Source organism: Triturus cristatus, chromosome 2_1, assembly GCF_964204655.1.
Source record: "Triturus cristatus chromosome 2_1, aTriCri1.1, whole genome shotgun sequence".
Taxonomy (NCBI): Eukaryota; Metazoa; Chordata; class Amphibia; order Caudata; family Salamandridae; genus Triturus; species Triturus cristatus.
In genome coordinates, this window is record NC_140581.1 from 767,313,480 (window position 1) to 767,332,150 (window position 18,671).

Genomic DNA, 18,671 nt, shown 5'->3' on the forward strand with positions numbered 1-18,671 from the left:
TAGACAGGCACTGTGCCGGATGTTTTTCAAAAGAAGACAGTGTAAGAATAAGATCTTATGGGAAATTTGCCAACAGAATCCATCTTAAGGTGGTCTTTTAGCCTTGCAGCTCTGACAATGTCCCAGGCTAAGTGGTAGTTGATTATTTACTTTCTTTGACCGCTCTAACAGTAATATTTGCACATTGTGGCTTACCGAAGCACCTTCGTCCGTTGTCTGACAGAACAAAACCTGGTGGGCAATCACAATGGAAACCTCCTGGAACATTGGTGCAAGAACCAAAGAGGCAGATGTTGGGGTCTTCATTGCATTCATCAATGTCTGAGAATAGATGGGAGAAAGGCGTAATTGTCATGCTATGATTGAACCAGAAGAAAAAACAGAGACAGCACAAAGTATTAGATGATATTGGGGAGAGGGAATTACAAACTATGACTAACATAAGTATGCCACCAGGTGCATCCAGAAGCCAAAGAAAACCTTCCTCAATGACTTGGTGTGCCTACTACAGTGAAATAAACCAAAACAATGTGCGGGAAAATAGTGAAAAATAACTGAAAATAACTGACAGATATTAATAGGAAAGAATGTAGGGGGGCTCCAAACACATTGAAGGATATGACTCTTATGTGGCTCAGTTCTGCTCACGAGAATGTCATAGTTTTTTAGGAAAATGAGCATAATTTCTTCATTTGCTCTTTATCTTTTAAAGACATAACAGTATTATTTTCTGTTGCCAAGAGATCACTATGTTTGTTCTTCAGGGATATAGCATTTATACAAATTGAAAACATTAGCCTGGTAGGGCACCCAGACCGCGTCAACTGCATGAACCCAACCCACACACTGTACACACAACAGTAGGAACAACAGAAGAGTTATTTATATGTTGATACCGCCACACTACAAATAATGACTGTCACACAGGGTCATATCCAATATGTGCTAGGTGTTGAAACTGAGTCTGCAATATGAATGTAAATGCACTATACAGTGCTTTGTTTACAGTAGACTCTTATTGAGAAGGAACAAAATTTGGATTGGCAAGTGTTGGGGGATGGGCAGTGAGCGTCTGACCAGTTTACCCAGTTTTCTCTGCAAACCAATGCGGTTCGGATTTTGAAGTGCTACATCATGCATCGGAGAAAGAGGCATAATAAGCAGGTCACAGTGCATTAATCAAATAAAGACACTGGACCACCTTAAGGCAGAGTATCTTCTCAGTGGTGATGACCTTTGTGAAACTGTCTGGTTTACGGTGCATTTATTGAGAGCAGGGGCCAGCATCTTGTAATGGGAGTAAGGAGGCATGGGAAGGCTGAGCAGGGTGGAAAATGAGACTCTCAAAGTGTGTGGTCACGGCTTAAAAATGAAATATACTACATTGAGAAATTCTAGCACTCTTGCAACAAACTGTTGAAAGACTATGCCACAGACTCAGAATCAGCATAAGGTTGTCATACAAAAGAAAGGATAAGCAACATTTTAAACATGCTCTATTAACCATAACATTCACAAATATTCAACTATAATGTTGACATTTATATAACCAGAAACACTCGGCCCTACATATTTCACACTTTCTTCTAGGTTTTGGAAGGTTCTCCTTTGAGGCCTATTGCACCTCCTATCATGCCTTTCAAGAAATATGTCAGTTTGTTCTTCTTCTTCGAGGTGAAAATTCAGATATATCTTCCAGGAGGAAGCATCTACTCAAAATGCACTTCAAAGCGGAAATTCCAACAAACGATGAATCTCAGTTTGAAAGGGGGGTAGCCTTGTCTGTCCAGATAGAGAAACTCTTGAAAATGGCTTATGTTCAGATCAAAAATCTAGATGGTCCCTCAGCTTTCTGCAAAGTACTGAAGAGCTAGCGGTTTCCACACACCTGAATAAGTGATACGCATGTACATTATATGGATTAGTGAAATTAGCATGTTAGACATGCCTCTCGCCTACTTCCCATGACCAGAATACTTAAAGGAACAAACTGAACACCCAAGAAACACAGATGTGGTCTTTATATTCTCCTCATCAATTTTGATGCTCATGCATCACCCACACATCCCTATAAACAATATATTAACCTTGGTACCCTCTTGACCACCAACCCTTACTACTCTGCCACAATTAGGCTTGAATTACCCCCACACAGCCTCACTACACTTCTTCCTCCACATGAAAGTGACACTTAATGCTTCTACCATCCACTGCCCTTCCAGAAATGTAAACTGGATTTTCTCTCCAGAACTTTGAAAAAACACTTGTTCACTCATATAGAATGCAGCAACCAATAACCTTATTATCTATGGATTCATATAGCTCCATGTCCCAGAGGTGAGGTTACCCTGAATCGAAGCCACACTACTGCAGCAAAGCGCTAAGTTTATGCCTTGACAATGCCTGCAGTAGAATAGAACATTTTGTTTTAAACTTTGTAAGACTGGTGAGGGAAGTATGCAGGATGGAAACTGGTACTCATATAGTAGAACATGGTAATTTCACTTTGTTCAGGATGACAAGCAGAGAAAGAGGTCATTACCATAAAATTACAATTTCTTTTAATGAGTGATTAGTGTACCCTTTAAAATGGAATACCAATGAAGAATCACTGTGAGGTTGGAGAACACTGAGTACCTCTTGACAGGTAAACTCTCTTCAAAATTAAATGAGTCTTAGCATCAACAGTGTAGGTAGGGTATCTCGTTGACATGGAGGGTGTACTCATTAGTTTGCAGTAGTTAAAGTGCAGAATGCACTGCTAGATTAATTCAAGGGCTGGGAATAGTCAGATGAAATGGTAATCCAGCTCGGTCGCCGGCTTCAGGATACACCATGTCATGAAGGACAGGCTGATCGGCACTTAGGAATTTGATGTTCTGCACATTTTTCGTAGGTTAGTAATGAGAACTGTGAATTCGCATAAGATACTTTGATTATTGCATTGAACTGGCAAATAGTTTTGTTAAAGTTATTTCTCATCAATAAATATTTTGTGGATGGTTCATGAATTATTCAAGAACAGGCTAACTTGGAAATGAGAACTGCAGATTCCAGTAAGGTGAAAACCTAAATGCCAATAGCCGCAATCCACCATTAACCGCTGCAAAGGAATGATATGTAGAAGGCAGTAATCTTTGGCAAGTTCAACAATACTTCCTTGTACTATTCTGTTTTGGAGTTCTAGCACTTCTTTTCTATTGCTTGGCTCTTATGACATTGCGCGGCTGCTCTCAGAAGAGGGATGAGGTCAACATATGAAGCCTCAGCACAATGAAACACAAGGATGTCTTACCAATGCAGTTATCTCCCTCCACCTCGTATCCTGGTGGACAGATGCACCTGAATGAGCCTTCCAGGTTCTGGCAAGTGCCAGGGGAACAGGAGCCAGGAAGTACCACACACTCATTGATATCTAAAATAGAAACATTCAGTTATAAAAAACATGCACCATTCCTCTCTAGGAAGGGGAGTAACCATGAGCTCACGTTGTTTTGATGTTAAAGAAACTCTTGAAAGAAAAGTAGTGGTACATTACATTGTAAGTGCAACTACAATATTTGTACTTTGTACACCGCATCATTCTAAATGCCTTCCTTGGGATATTTTCAGTAGCTTACACTAAGCTGGATACAAAAGATGGCTGGGCCTCATGGATTGGCTGATAATTACCTATGCAGTTCGTGGCATCTAATGTGAGATCATAGCCTTCATCACATATGCAGATGAAGGAACCTATTTCATTGAAGCAATGTCCGTTTCTGCACACCTGGCTGAAGGAGCTGCACTCATCAATATCTGGAAGGGTAAAAGCAGAAAAGGCACTTTAGTCAAAGACACTTTCTTGAAGCTAAACAAGAGAGAACAGTGTCATAATAAGAGAAAAGTGGTCATCTTCACATTTTAGACCATACCCCAATGGAACTAACACTACAGCTACAAGAAGCTAAATGTGTTGTTTTTATCTAGCACTCAAAGCAGCACTTCTAACAGATCTTACTATAACCAATTTATAGCACTCTATTTATCCACATCAAAAGGATGGAAGACTGAGTCTGTCCTGCTGGGATTGAGACTCCTGAACTCCAGAACACCACGTCTTTTCAGCGGCAAAGGTTCAATGCACCTAGACATCCTCCTGACATACAGTGAAAAGGGGACAAGAGGCCAAAACTCTGTAGAGTCACTTGTGAAAAGACGTACATTACAATAGTTCAAGCCAAAGAGCTATGAATTTAAGATGTGACTTTCACAAGCCAAGTTTGAGAAGTAGGAAAGCAACCTGAAGTTTCAGTCCAGCATAGTGTAAAACTGCACACCAGTGACCACTTAACCTCTATATATTCACAGAAAGACCCTCAGACATGAAGACATAGTTGGGTAAACGAAATAACTGATTTCAATTTCACAAATTTTACATTGTAAAACAGATAAATTAATGTGAGTCAGATTCACCAAGGGGCTTATTTATTAGGCCCTTGCGCCAGCGGTGCACCACTTTTATGTGATAAAAAGGGACGCGCTGGCAGTGCAAGGGGTTTCTTGTACATAAGCTCCCAAGGTTTTTGTAACTAGTTGTGTGCCTTACTTCAGAATAGTGAGTGTGCATTGTGCGAATTGTGATTTACACCAGACTAAGGCGTGTCTTACTAGTTATTTCCAGAAGTAAGACAGGCTTGGTATTAACAAAGTGAAATGCAATCGCCTTTGTACAAAGGCACAATTATTTTTTTCCTCCAAGGGGAATATATTTTCCCATGTAGAAACCCCTCCCATAGATCTCAAGCAATTTTCGAGTGTTTGCTTCCCACTCTGGAAATGGACTGACTCTAGCACATGGATGGAAAAAATCTCTGACCAATGCCATGGTGGGAAGGATCAGTGGGGAGTTTGTGAATTCCCTCTAACTCCTGAATTTCTAGTGAAACCTTTGAGCCCTCACTCCCCACCTTGTGATTGTGATTCCCTCATATGAAATATTACTGAAAGGTGGGGGACTGCTGCACATGAGTAAAAGGATTTATGCTTACAAGGTCACACGTTATTATTACTTTCATTCAGTGCTTCAAAGGGAAACACAGAAGTGCTAGTACTCACTACCTTGAGTAACTGTTTCCTCCTGAGAAGTGCAGGTACTCTCCTCTTCAAATAAAGAAGTGCAGATACTCAGTCATGGACAGCACTGCTTGCATTCACAAATTGTAAGACTTGTGCCAGCAAACAGCTTTGTAAGGAATCAGGCCCAATGCTTTATGTCCATGTGCTTTCTTAATGCCAGAGTTTGTCTTCGTTTCTGAGTGTTATTTGCAATCAACGTAAAGTTAACTATGCAAACAAGAAAAGACACAATGTGGAAATATTTTAAAAAAATTACCCATGCAGTCATTATTAGGAGAAAGTTCGAATCCTGGGTAGCAGAGACAGTTATACGACCCCACGGTGTTTTTACAAGTCCCATTTCCACACGGTTGGCGCTCGCATTCATCGACATCTGCGGAGAGAAACACATGTATGCATCAGACTTCGATTCCCAGTGGTCTTTTAATATGATACACGAACAAACTGGACAACATGACAGACCCCACTCTAGCTCCCCATGCAGGAGACGGAGGCGTTCTGTCTGGCACCGAGTCAAGGCGCTCTGTGACTCTCCAGCTATCGTTTGGTGTAAACACGTGGAACAATGCAGTGGAATTCTTATGTCCATGGTGCCCCCTTTCAAGGATACATTCCAGAGTGAATAAAATCCTTTCTCATTGCCAACCAGTTCCATCTTTTGGATGTAATTTCTTTAATGAGGCCATTGCCACATTTATGTCAACTCCCAAAACAAGAGGTGCTCAAATGTTCTTAAATTGTTAAATCCGTATTCAAACCAAACCCACGTTAATCGGACCTTACTTTTATTGAGAATTTAAGACTAGATTATTTAATGGCCTCCCCTATTCCTCTGGCTTTTCTTGGTGTGTAAGTAATAGGTGTTACTTTTACACAATTGAATGCTACTCAAACTCGACAGATTCAAGGTGAATGAATAACCTTGAATTGCATCAGACAACCTGGAAGTCTTTGGCCCTTTGCTGCATATGTCTTGTGCGAAAGCCTCTGACAAAATACAAGGGTGAGTGGATAAGGTGAAGTTAAAGAACAAGTTACTTACCTCCAGTAACGCATTAGCAGGTAAAGACAATATCTAGCTGCAGATTCCTTACCTTTGAATTTTCAGGCATTCGACTGGATCCGGAAACATTTGCGTGAGCAGTACTCCTGCGTGCCGTCAGGTGACTCCATTTGGCTCTGAGTGACATCGCTGGCATCGCTAGCATTGGTTATGATGTCGCGGTCACCTATATAGGCGCTACCCAGGCGTGCAAATGTCAGTTCCTTTTCGCTACTTGTGTTTGTCACAATTAGGGACCTGAAAAGGGAGCATCCACAGAACAGGGAGGCATGGGTCGGTCTGTAAGGAATCTGCAGCTATATATTGTCTCTACCAGATAATGCTTTACCAAAGGTAAGTAACTTGTTCATCTGATAGAGACTGCTATCTGCAGATTCCTTACCTTTGAATAGATACCCAAGCCATACCATTCTGGCGATGGGCTGCGGACAGATTTTCCATGCGGACCTGACTGTCCAGGCAGTAATACTTGGCAAACGTGGGCAGAGATCCTGAGCCAGCGCCGTGGTCACAGCTTTTTCCCTTGTAGAATGGGGATGTAAGCCCTCATGAAGCTCCTTCCGAGCCAGGGCGTAGCAATTTTTAAAGCAGATAAGAACCCAGCGCGAAACGGTCCATTTCTGCACTTCCTGACCTTTTCCAGCTCCTACACAGCAGTTCACATTTGGCCAAAGGATAAAGTCTTGCCAAACCCCTGGGTATATCAGCTGTCTTGGATCCTTTCACTCCATCACAAGAAGTTCACATATTTCCAATATTATTGCCAACTAGGAGTAGGATGAATACCCAATTGCTAAGACATTGCAGAACCCAAATAGGGAATTTCGTCCTGAAAGCTCAATTGAAGATTTGTGGCCAAATATTTAAATACTGCTGGCAGCTCAGATCTTTGAACAAAGTTGCTTCTGGAATTGCTTTCAGATTAGGACACCCTCCCACCCCATACTCACTGGATGGCCAAGATGAAATAGAAGAAGAGCCTCAAGAAATGGATAAAGATGCATGGGCATGTTTAGGTATACGATCGTCCACTGGATCCTTCCATGATTTCTTAAGGATTTCAGTGAGAGAGGAAACAAGAAACTGTAACTTGTCTTATGGCAAAGAAAGACTTGAGCATCAGGAGGCACTTTGACATTTGCTGCAGGAAATATCATTTTCGCCATTATGGAACTACTTTGTTTTATGTTGTCTGTGCCCCAGCTTAACTATATGCTGGTAACAGAGACAAAAAAGCACAAAAACCAAAACAGGTACATCTTAAGTAGAGAGGTCACAAGGACTCTTACGTGGCCTACACACTGCTCTTTGAAATATAGATAAAATAAACAAGCAGACAGATTAATTAATGCCGATAGATTTGCGCTTCAGAGAGAGCTAACGGTAGGTCAAGCAACTTTATATAGACTAAAACAGGCACTTTCATACCTTAGCCAAAAATATTTTCTCCACACTCTCTTAGTCTTCTTTGGTCAGGCTGGAATTATACCATTGGCAGGGACCATCTTCCTTAAATGCTAAGGAAGGAACAACATCTCTCCTTCAAAGGTATCCGGTTCAATATCCATAAAGTGCACCGTTAACTTAAAATTCTTATCTAAGGTGGGTGCCAGTCACGGCCAGCATGACTCGTGGGTGGTGGGGTCGCGCGGGGACGGGGTCATGCGGGGGGGGGGCAATTTGAAATTAAAATAAAAAAAGTTAACTTACCTTCGCCAGCCCGGTCCCGCGTCGTCTCTGCTCCTCTCCTCCTGAACAGGAAGCAGGCAGCCTCCCTCCCCTCCCCTAAGCCAATCACAACACTGCAAAGGCAACGTAGTTATTGGTCTGGACACCGACCAGCCAGGCGCCTATGGGGAGAACATTTTTCCATGTAGGCCTCATGCAGCCTACATGGAGAAAAGGCAGAGTGCGCAAACAGTTAGCACCTTAGCAGTGGGCAAGCCACTCCTCCCCTGCCCTAGAGCTGCGGTCCCCCCATCTGCCAGCCCCCTACCAAACACTTCTGCTTTCTCACATTGTGAGAAGCACAAAAATAAAATGTTAGTTTTACCATTATATGTTTCTGTTTCTGCTTCTCTCACTGCGAGAAAGCAGTGAGGCGACACTCCTCCGCCTTAGTGGAGGAGCCGCCCCTGGTGGGTGCTAAAACATGCAGCTAGACTCTTCCCACTGGCACCCAGCTTTCTTACAGGGAGCCATGCTCCTGCAATACCTAACTCGAAAACAGACCAGAGAGCAACACACCCTACATTCCTGTGTTCATAAAAAATATGGCTTACCTGCAGTGTGTCCCGAAGGAGATGCAGGGAGAGTGAAGCTAAAGTAAAGGGCTTGGCCCAGCCAGGAACCCTGGTGCTGTCTGATTAGTTGAAGCAGACACAAAAAACAGGATATAATGCAGTTTTCCTCCGCTTTTGAGTCCAGGAGACCATGAGGGCAAAAAGGAAGTTATGGAGGTTTCACATGTGATGAGCGGCAAGCTATCTTAAGGGTTGGACATTTTAAAGATTAGACATGTGGTGCTTCGGGTCAGTGTGGCCACTTTGCAAAAGTAAGGTAGATCTGAAGAGCTAAAGTTTATTTACATTTTATGTGCTTTCCACATTTGAAAACTGAAAGATTCACTGGCATTTTCTAAAATATTATGGTTAGTGATGACATTTTCTCAGTATCTTATATCAAGAATTTTACGGGTAGATTTTATTTCACTGATTAACAAAGTCTCACCAACGCAAAGAAAATCATGGAGAATTGTTTACATTTTTTAGCATGTTTAATTTGAAGCAAATTCCTTGGAACTGAATGTGATCTATTTTTAAGTCCCTCTCCATACGTTGGTATTCTTTTCTTATTTTTAAGCATCAGTTTTTAGGTTGAGCGTGAGCCAGCACGCAAGCGCTGCTCTGCGAAGAGATGTGGTAGTTCAGTACAGAGAAAAGCTCCACCCACTCCCCCGCCCTTATTTTTCATTGGCTTGTGTGCTTGTCCTTTGTTAATGTTGTCTTATGATTCATTATGAGGCTTGTTAGTCGCGCCTTAGTACAGCCATGTTGTCATTTGTATCCTCCCATGGCTTCTGGCCCCTTTACTTGGTTGTTGCACTGGTGTGTACTATTTCCTTTATTGCGGTGGTGCGGTTCCTCTGGAAGTCCAAGGCCCGAGGCCCAGGGAGCAGCTGGAGCCGGAGCCAGGTGATGGACCAGGTAAATGTGGAGTGTCTTTTCCCCTTCCCGCCCTCCCTCCCGTTGTCCGTGCCTTCTACCCCCACCCTCACAACCGATGTCCGTGCCTTCTCCCCCCGCTCTCCCTCCCGTTTTGCCAACCATTTGCAATGCAATAGGTCTCTCATAAATTGGAGACCTATTGCGTTGCAAATGCTTGTTATGTTTAGCATCAACACCGATTGCATTGCTAATGCATCTTGTCAATGGTGTTTCTTGTTTTAACTGATATGGAGAAAGTTGGAGATGATGCACGGGTGCCACACTTTATGTTTCAGCGCAGCGCCGTTTTTATGTTTAGCACCAGGGCCGGACTGGCCGTAGCGGGCACTGGGCATTTTGCCGGAGGGCTGCCAGGGTTGGGGGCTGGTTTTGGGCCCCGGGGGGGATTTTGTTATAGGGCCGTTTTTGCAGCAGAGCTGCAATATTGGCCGCTGTAACGAAATCTGCCAAAACCGGGTCGTGGCAAACAGCTCAGCCTCACCCTCAGGGGTGGGGTGGGGGTGCAGGGAAGCACTTTACAAGGACCGGTTTTGGTTCCCAGTCCGGCCCTGTTTAGCACCAACACCAATTGCATTGCCAATGTGTCTTTTTAATGGTGTTTCTTGTTTTAACTGATATAGTGAAAGTTGGAGATGATCATCTTCCTTTTGTACCACGGATCTTATAAATGATTGCTATAGAACTGGTAAGTATTCCAGCCCTTTGTGATGCAGTAACCAGAAAGAGTTATCCGCAGGGAAGGTGCACTATAATATTCACGAAAAGCTGATGGTGGGCTACAACATTAGTATTTCTATCTGCACGGTCTTGCAGTACTTTTCATGAAGAGTGGGGACTCGTTGACCAAATTCAAGGCTGTCTGTTTTTTTTTTTTTAAAGGAATTAACCACATCGTGTAGTGGATGGCTACGTTAGGACTGACTATTGCACTATTTGATAATGCTGATATTAGGTAGCTTATTTCCTAGATCTGCATAGTAAGTTGTCTGTAGCAATTCATGCGCAAAACAATTTAGACATTTGTCTCGCTCTGCTGGCGTGCATGGTTGTACTATTCTCAGCTGTGGCTGCTCGCTTATGAGTCCTCATTAGACCATTTTTGATTTTGATGTTATGTTGTGGATTTGGTATTTTAACATTAACTGGGCTGAATGATCGGTAGTTTGTTGAGGTGGATCTGCTGTTGAGTTTGCAGTGCCTAGCCAACTCTGTGGCTTGCATCTGTGTTGTGTGCGTGTCTAATTTGGATAAATAAGAAATGTATTTAGAGTTTGATAAGTAGGCTTGTGAGAGGATGTGGTGTGCTGTTGAGGTAGCAATACGTAGCTAACTAAATGCAAGCAGTATAATAATGCTTTACTGAAATATTTCCAGTGAAATATGGATTTATCACCCTTGCCCATAACTTGCAATCAGCTGCATAATGTGCAGATTTCTTCTTCAAGAAATGTGTTTCTCGCTCTAAAAGACTAAACGTTACTACAAAAAAGGCACATATGTTCCCTCCTAGTGGAAAGCCAAGAACCATGGTTAACTGGTAACATTACCTTATGATTACAGTGGCCAAATAGCCAAATGTGCTTCCTTATGCCATATAATTTGCACTTTCTTGTCACATTATTGACTGCATGCTGCATACTGTGGCACTCTATTGCTGTATTGTTTTTTGGGCTCTGACTTTTTAGCTTGGAGTTGCACTGGGAATGTGCTAGGAAGGGTGTGTCCAGGGCCACTGCAAATATGTGATGCTGTGGCTGGAGCGTTCTCCACATAAGTAAGGATTCATCCATCACCTGCCACATCATCCATCGCCTGCTGTTTAACACTGCTTCTTGAGTTGCCGCGCAGTGGCAGACAGGCAGGCCCTTTTTAAAGGCTAACTGACAACTTATCAGTTGATTCATGCTGTATCTAGGCATTAAACTGATACTATTGAGGTGAAACATTTGCTGAGATAGTGTTAACATGTCTAAAAATTACAAAAAAGTACTAATACTGCAACAAAATGTGCCGCATTGTCCTGTATAATCTGCTTTTTCTTGCTGCATAATATAGTCAACCCTGCCACATAATTTGTATTAATTTGGGTGTATCTAATGTGCTTTGTTGGTGCAGGGCGAAGTATGCATTTCTCCTCATGTGGATGTGCTGCTGAAGTAGCATAATCCACCTTTGTCCCATGAGCAGGTAAAATCTAACAATCAACAGAGTACCTTATTCAGACTCATCCAGTTACTAAATACATTTTCCTGCTCCAACAGGACACATTATAGAGACGTTCTGTCGCATCCACACAACGTTGCATTAAATCCATATAGTTGGCAAAACATGGCCACTTCAACAGTACATCCTCTCCTGACACAACTATCCCTCAGAGATCCAACAAAACATCTTACCCAGATCTTGCCACAGACACAACAAAGTACAATGTTTAAACTATAGTGAAGCATTGCTGTTCCAACAGCACATCAACTTCTTACGCAGTCATACCACAAAGATCCATTAGTGTTTCACCACGAAAACACAAAAAGAGCATTCAAAATGGAATTCTATTCTAACCTGCATCATGCATTTTACTCAAAATATTGGAATGTCGCAACTCACCAAATAATTGAATTTGTATGCCATTCATCATCCAGTGGAGCTCGTGGATTGCACAATGCACTGATATTCTCGGGCTGGGATGTTTGGCAAATTCTTCAGCACATCTCTAATCTAGTGTAACACATGCACATCTTTTCCCACCACTGAGACATCAAGATAGATCACAGAGGGCACCACATTCCTGATCATCTCATGCACTATTCACTTTTTCTGAGTCATCTATAGAGGTTCCGTGGTGCACTGAAGTTGGATTGCATGATGCTCTGGTTTCCAATGACCAAAATATCAAAAGGTTTTCACAAAAGAACTCAAACCTAGGTAATAGTGGAAATTTGTATTCCAGAAATGAGACATCCACAAACCTCTGACTGGGCCCTTTACAATTGTTTCTACTGCACTCTGTTGTCACAGTACCTAAATATTCGCAACAATCTTCCAGTGCACCTCTGCTCTGTCTTGCATCATGCACTGGTATTTTCCCATTGAGACAGAAACCTGGCAATGCACCTCCATCTTGATTTGCAGCATTCACTGGTTGCACAAATCCACATAATTCTAATAATGCACCTAATTCTAAAATAAAGGGACTGCTATATTCATAGTAGCAAGTCACACTCTATTCTAATAACTGAGCTCATTTTGTAGTGAGACAAGTTCCTGTTTCTTCTAAGGCAGTTGAGGAGTCAGCGCATTTGAAGTAGAAATGTGCTTAATCTACACATTCATTGCTTGAATAACTCCGCTTTTCTAGTATCAAACTGGAGTAATCGGGTACTATAACGTTTAGTAACAACACCATGGACATCACTTAGGGGTTGCAGTTGCTGCCTCTCGCTTGCTGTTTGCAACTCTGGGTGCTGCTTTTGCGACACCTAGGCTCAGATGTGGCCAAAGCAGTGCCAAGATAGGACTCAAAACATCTGCTCATATGTTGAAGGAGCCAAGACAACTTAGACTACGTTGATTATAGCTGTCCTGTGGCAGCTCACTTAATTTACGGTGAGGCCTGACCTTCAAAAGGAAATGACCATGCCTCAGTGCAGGCAAAGGACAGTTCTGATAAGTTGATTGAAGCGCGGATTCTGGCTGCAAGGACCAATCTGCAACCAGCCAACCAAAGGACCCCTCACCACTGTGCTTTCCAAGCAGTTTTCTAGTCCATGGATATCCACTTCCCACTGGCTGATTCATTTACCCAGCACAGGACATGCAGCATGGTTGCTGTAATTCTACGTTCAAATGTTCCTACATGGTGTACCGCGGGCCCGGTCCATCACTGTGATTGTGGTGACAATGTTGCGCTGCAGGACCAATCCAGCTTTTGAAGCTCTGTATGTGGATGCAGCTGCCTCACAGCCCCTGTTTCACTCCCCCTACCTGAGTGTTTGGCACAGACATGACTCCTGTGGGCCCCAGGTAAATTGAAAGCACTTTAACAGAGTTGTAATATAAAACACACAATTTATGTTTAGAACAAACAATGCTTTGATGGTGGTTAAGCCTTTGAAGCATTGTCTGTGATCTAAGAGTCTCCAGGGTGCCTGGGGGATCTCCTGGTGCTGTTCTGGCCCACCTTCAGGCCTGAGAAAGCACTGTGAGAAACACCGTGCACACCCGACAGATGACACCCCTCCTTGATGCCACAAATCAACCCTGGCCTGCATAGACTGTATCAGCTTCCTTGACAGATTCAGGAACAACAAGCATTTGCAATGCAATAGGTCTTGCATTACTAAACGTTTGAGCTAATGGCGTGGCAAATAATAATGAAAACGCCAATAGCTCAAACATTCAGTAATGTGAAACCTATTGCATTGCAAATGCTTGTTTTTCTTGCAAACATGCAAACACCTGTAAGCAGGTTGCTATAACGGTTCATAATAACTACTTTAGCCTGTTCAGGTTTTTCTTGAAATAAGTCCAGCGCCTTGATGGATTTAGTTTTCGGAATAATATAAGCAGCATATTATAAAAAATATGACTTTCTACAAGGTTTTTTAAGTTCAATTTGCACAACCGACCGTTCAAACTTTAGTTACAAAAATGTATTACATTTCATTTTGAACAAATAGTTTTGCTTTGCTACATGAGCGATACACACAGAGTGCAAAAGGTAACCACGGTTTGCAACCACGTAAACATTCATGCAATGTATGGCATTTCCTCTACTTACCCATGCACATGGTCTGGTCTCGGGATGCTTTGAAACCATTATGACATATACATTGGTAACTTCCTTGTGTATCCACGCAAACCCCATGACTGCAGACATTAGGAATTTCTTGACACTCATTCCGATCTATGGGAGAAAGCGAACACACATGGCATACATCAGAAGTCTTTCCTAATGCAGTTTCTTCCAGCTTAAAGTAACACATCATGTCGGTGAAAGGAGTGGAATTCTCATTTGATACAACTTTGGTGGACTACGAAATCATATTATCAATTTTGCATTTTACCAGAAAAGCCAATTGAAAGAAAGGTGTGAAAAATAAATACTATAGATTAATTAAGAAAAATGTCTGATGCAACCCCATTTTACTGTAGTTTATCCATTCAACTCCTCTTCTGCAGTCTCTTCTCTGGCTCAAACAGCCATGACTAGCTGCTAGTTTTACTTACATGCCTACTCTTTACTCAGGGGCTTAATTAAAGGGATTTGGCATAGGGCAGCTCAGCAAGTCATCTTGCTGCGCTGTCCTACGCCAAAGTGAAAGGGCAGGAATGCACCACATTTAAGCAATATGATGCATTCCTGTCCTTTCTCCCTGCATGGTGCTGTTTCAGCTGCCTAGCGCCAATGCAGGCACCCTTGCAACATGGTGCAAGGGTGACTGTCTTGTCGACAGGATTGTTTTTGTGCAACAAGGAGCACCTTCCTGCACAGACACAATACTTAGAAAGAGTTTCCCCTTGCTATGTGTGCTGCAGAATGCAGCACACATAGGAAGAGGAAATAACAAGAAGAAATAAATTCTTCTCATTACACCTCACCTCAGGAGGTGTAAGGATTTGCCGTATCCCCAGGATTACATGATCTTGTAAATCTGGGGAAGCGTCAAAATCCATAGGTGTTGTGTGGTAAAAAAAAAACACCGCAATGCCCATGAAATGTCTCCCGAGCCAGAGTGTCAAAAAGAAAAAGTGAAGCTCCGGTGGTGCAAAGGGCTCGAAAATAAGCCCAACAGTGTTTAACCAAGTGCTAGAGTCTAATAATTTGGTAGCAAAGTATCTCTAGTTGTTGATCCAAGATAGGAAATAAGCCTATGAAAAAGTCTCATATCTGTACATTTGAGATAAATAATGTTAGAAATTGGGTTAATGGTTGTGTGTATGAGCCCTGGTCAGGCAGCAACCACAATCCTAGTATGGGTAAGGTGCAGGCAAACCCTAAATTAACCAGCGCTCACCCTCTGGTAGCTTGGCACATAGCTATCTGGCATTAAGTTAGAGGCAGTTTGTAGAGTATTTGTGCCATACTTCAAATAGAGAAACAGTAAAAACACTATACAAAAAGATCCCACACCAAGTTAGAAGATAGCTCTGACTTTAATGAATAAAACAAGACCAAAATTACAACAATCCAATTAGTAGAACCGGAGATGTTGATTTTTAAATGTTTACAGCGAGAGATACTGCCAAAAAGCACAAAGATCTATTGGGGATATCGGGTCGCGCCAGACTGGGACAAGGTCAAAAGTTCAGGCCGACCACGATGGAGTGCTGACTGGCTACAGGGACCCAGTTAAGCTAGTTGAACAGAGTACCTTAATTCTTGGTTGCAGAGTATTGCGTGGATCCACCAAAAAAATCCATTGTGCAGCCAAGACGATGAAGCGGTTCGAGATGCAGCGAGGCTGAGGTGTGATGTCCTGTTACAACGATGTTGAGGAACTCGTCGAAAGGGTGTGCAATGCGATGTTTGGTGTCAGGGATATGATGTGCAGCTGAGGCAGTGCATCAATTCCAATGAGCGCTGAAGCTGTGATACAGAGTTTTGTCATCGTTGTTGAGGTGCCGTTGATGAGAGATGCGAGGAGCTCTGCCGTAGAAAGCGTCCCGCACTGGTGGTTTCTATGGCAATACACTGGTCCCAAGATGTGGGTTGCAGCGGTAAAGCGATCCTTATGTGTCCAATCCATGCTGCAGCGGAGATACGTCAGTTCTTTTCAGGGATGCGCTGCTCTGCCATTAGAGATGCGTTGGTTCTGCTTGGTGTTGCATCACTCAGCAGATAAGATACATCATTTCCTCTCTCAAGCTGTTAAGGCTCACTTCTAGGGGTACTGGACTGGGGTGGCACCACTTGGCTGGGTAGACTCACAGATGGCAGAGTTCAGGTGCAGGTGGTTGGAAGCCTGTTATGTCCCTGAGGCTATAGATCAAGAGGCCAGGCAACAAGTCCATGGAGTAACCCTGTTTTCTGGGGTCAAGAGATACAAGCCCAGTCCTTCTGACCCAGGTAAGAGGACAGCAGACCGCAGTTCAGCACAGCAGAGTAGGAGGCCAGCAGATTGCAGTCCAGAAGAGTGGCAGCCCTTCAGCAGCATAGCAGTCCTTCTTCCTGGCAGGGTATCGTCAGGTCCAGAAGTGTACTGAAGTGGTGGTGTTTGAGGTCCTTTTTTATACACAGCTGTTCCTTTGAAGTGGGGAAAAGCTTCTAGAAGCATGTCTTTGAGGGGAACGATTGTTTATGTGCAGGAAGGTGTCCCTTAATGCACATAAACAATCTGAAATGGTGTTTTGAAACTTCTATATGTGCTGCTTATTGCAGCACACATAGAAGTTGAAAATGGTAAAAAGAAATTGTGATTGTTTATGTGAAGGAAGGGACACCTTCCTGCACCTAAACAATCAATGGCATTTTGCTGTTTCTATGTGTGCTGCACAACACAGCACACATGAAAACAGCAAAAACAAGGAGAAATTAAACATTTCTTCTCGTTGCGCCAGGGTAAGAGCAGGTTTTCCCTGGTCCTAATTTTGGCACTGCCCCATATTTACGCCACCCTTGTAAATATGGGGCAGCGTCAAAAAACAAATAGGTGTTGCTGTGGAACGCCCACCATATCTACAGGCGGAGGTACAACTGGGGCCTTCATTAGAGGTTTGTCCAGATAATAGCCTGGGGAGGTAACAGAGGCCATGCCACACTGACTGATGGTGTGGTGACACTAGAAGTGTGAGTTGCTTCTAACAAGGGAAGCGTGTAGTGAACTGTCAAGTCAGTCCAGTCAAGGAAATAGGACCACCAGTGTCAGCAGTGTAAGAAGATGTCCAGGTTGGAAGGAGCTGAGAGATGAGGATGGTCATCATCTCTGGCCTGGATGTAGAGTCCCAGAAGCTAGATTTTATCTCCATCATTGAGGGTGTTTGCAGCTGCCAACCTTTGCCCGAGGCTGATGGTAGTGTTTGAAGACAGCTTGCAGGGAACCTGGAGTATATCTCAACACTGCCATGCAATAACGCATGCCAAAGTGGGTAAGCCATGAGGGTTACAGCATGTTTTCAAAAGTGCAGAGTGGCAAAAAGAATTTCATGTCTATCAGCTTCAGACAAGAAAGATATCTTACATTTCTTGTACCATACACAGAAGAGGCAAGCAGACATTGGGCAAATGATGACAGGAGTGCATGAGACTTATGGGGGTCAGAAGTGACAGAAAGGGACAGAGGTGAAGGACCAAGGGTAACAGAAGTTAACATACAGACAAGAGAGGAGAGGTGCATGAGACAAACAGCAAGAAGGAAAGGCTGAAATGGATGTGCAGGCCCAATGGGAGGACGAGGATATAGTACTGTATGTTGTTGTACCCACCTTGCTTTATATTTGCAATAATGATCACCAACCTTTCTTCCTGCAGGTCAGTTTAAGTTGTAGTCTGAGTCTGCCACCCAAGTGCCATATTTATCCTTGTGATTTTCTCTTCTGCGCACTTCTTTTTATCATCCCGATTCTTGTTTTTCTTAAAGATGTGCTAAATCACTACCATGGGATTTCTCATGCCAGTAAGATGCTACCAAATGAGCTGCACTTCAGCAGCACAAAGGTTGTCACATGAGTCAGAATGTATACCTCACCATCATGAATCCCTGCATAGTGAATTACAATAACTGCCTTTTTTCTACTCTGAAAAGTTCCCCTGACTCTTTAGTGTCTTGCACTATGCAGCAGTAATGGCAGAGCCTAGATGTGTATAAATCATTTCCTACTTAGTAGATTTCACACTGCAATGCTTACATTGCTGTGATTTCAGGGTGGAAGTGTGAAATAGACTTTTCAGCTCTGACCCCCTTACCTGTACACAAAGAGAACATGTGCAACTCAAGACAGGAAGTAGATTAAGATACATATATATATATATCAGCAAATGAACATGTACACATACAAATTCAACTGATGCCCATATGCGTATTCTACACGTGACCTGATGGATTTCGTATGTGCAGATACAGGCTGGGGTATCCTAGGTATAAGCCAGTCAACATGTATGCACACATTGCTTGTGAATTTCAGAAAGTCTGAAATACAGATGTAGGCATTATATTCTGCGTGCAGAAACATACGCTTCTACATGTTTTTGTGAATTGGGCCACTTTTTTACTGAAATCGCAACTAATATAAGGTGATTTAATAGGAACTCCTTTGTTATAAAATAA

General features: G+C 42.8%; 1 protein-coding gene across 1 annotated transcript in view; it reads right to left on the reverse strand.

Moving 5' to 3' along the window:
- FBN2 (fibrillin 2) overlaps nucleotides 1–18,671 on the reverse strand; it is a 969,744-nt gene that overhangs the window by 87,068 nt on the left and 864,005 nt on the right. The window contains exons 45-49 of the mRNA XM_085632710.1: nucleotides 14,186–14,311; nucleotides 5,375–5,491; nucleotides 3,673–3,798; nucleotides 3,296–3,415; nucleotides 196–321 (exon numbers count right to left, since the gene is read on the reverse strand). Of these exons, the coding sequence (XP_085488836.1) occupies nucleotides 196–321; nucleotides 3,296–3,415; nucleotides 3,673–3,798; nucleotides 5,375–5,491; nucleotides 14,186–14,311 (615 nt within the window). The remainder of the gene's footprint in view (nucleotides 1–195; nucleotides 322–3,295; nucleotides 3,416–3,672; nucleotides 3,799–5,374; nucleotides 5,492–14,185; nucleotides 14,312–18,671) is intronic.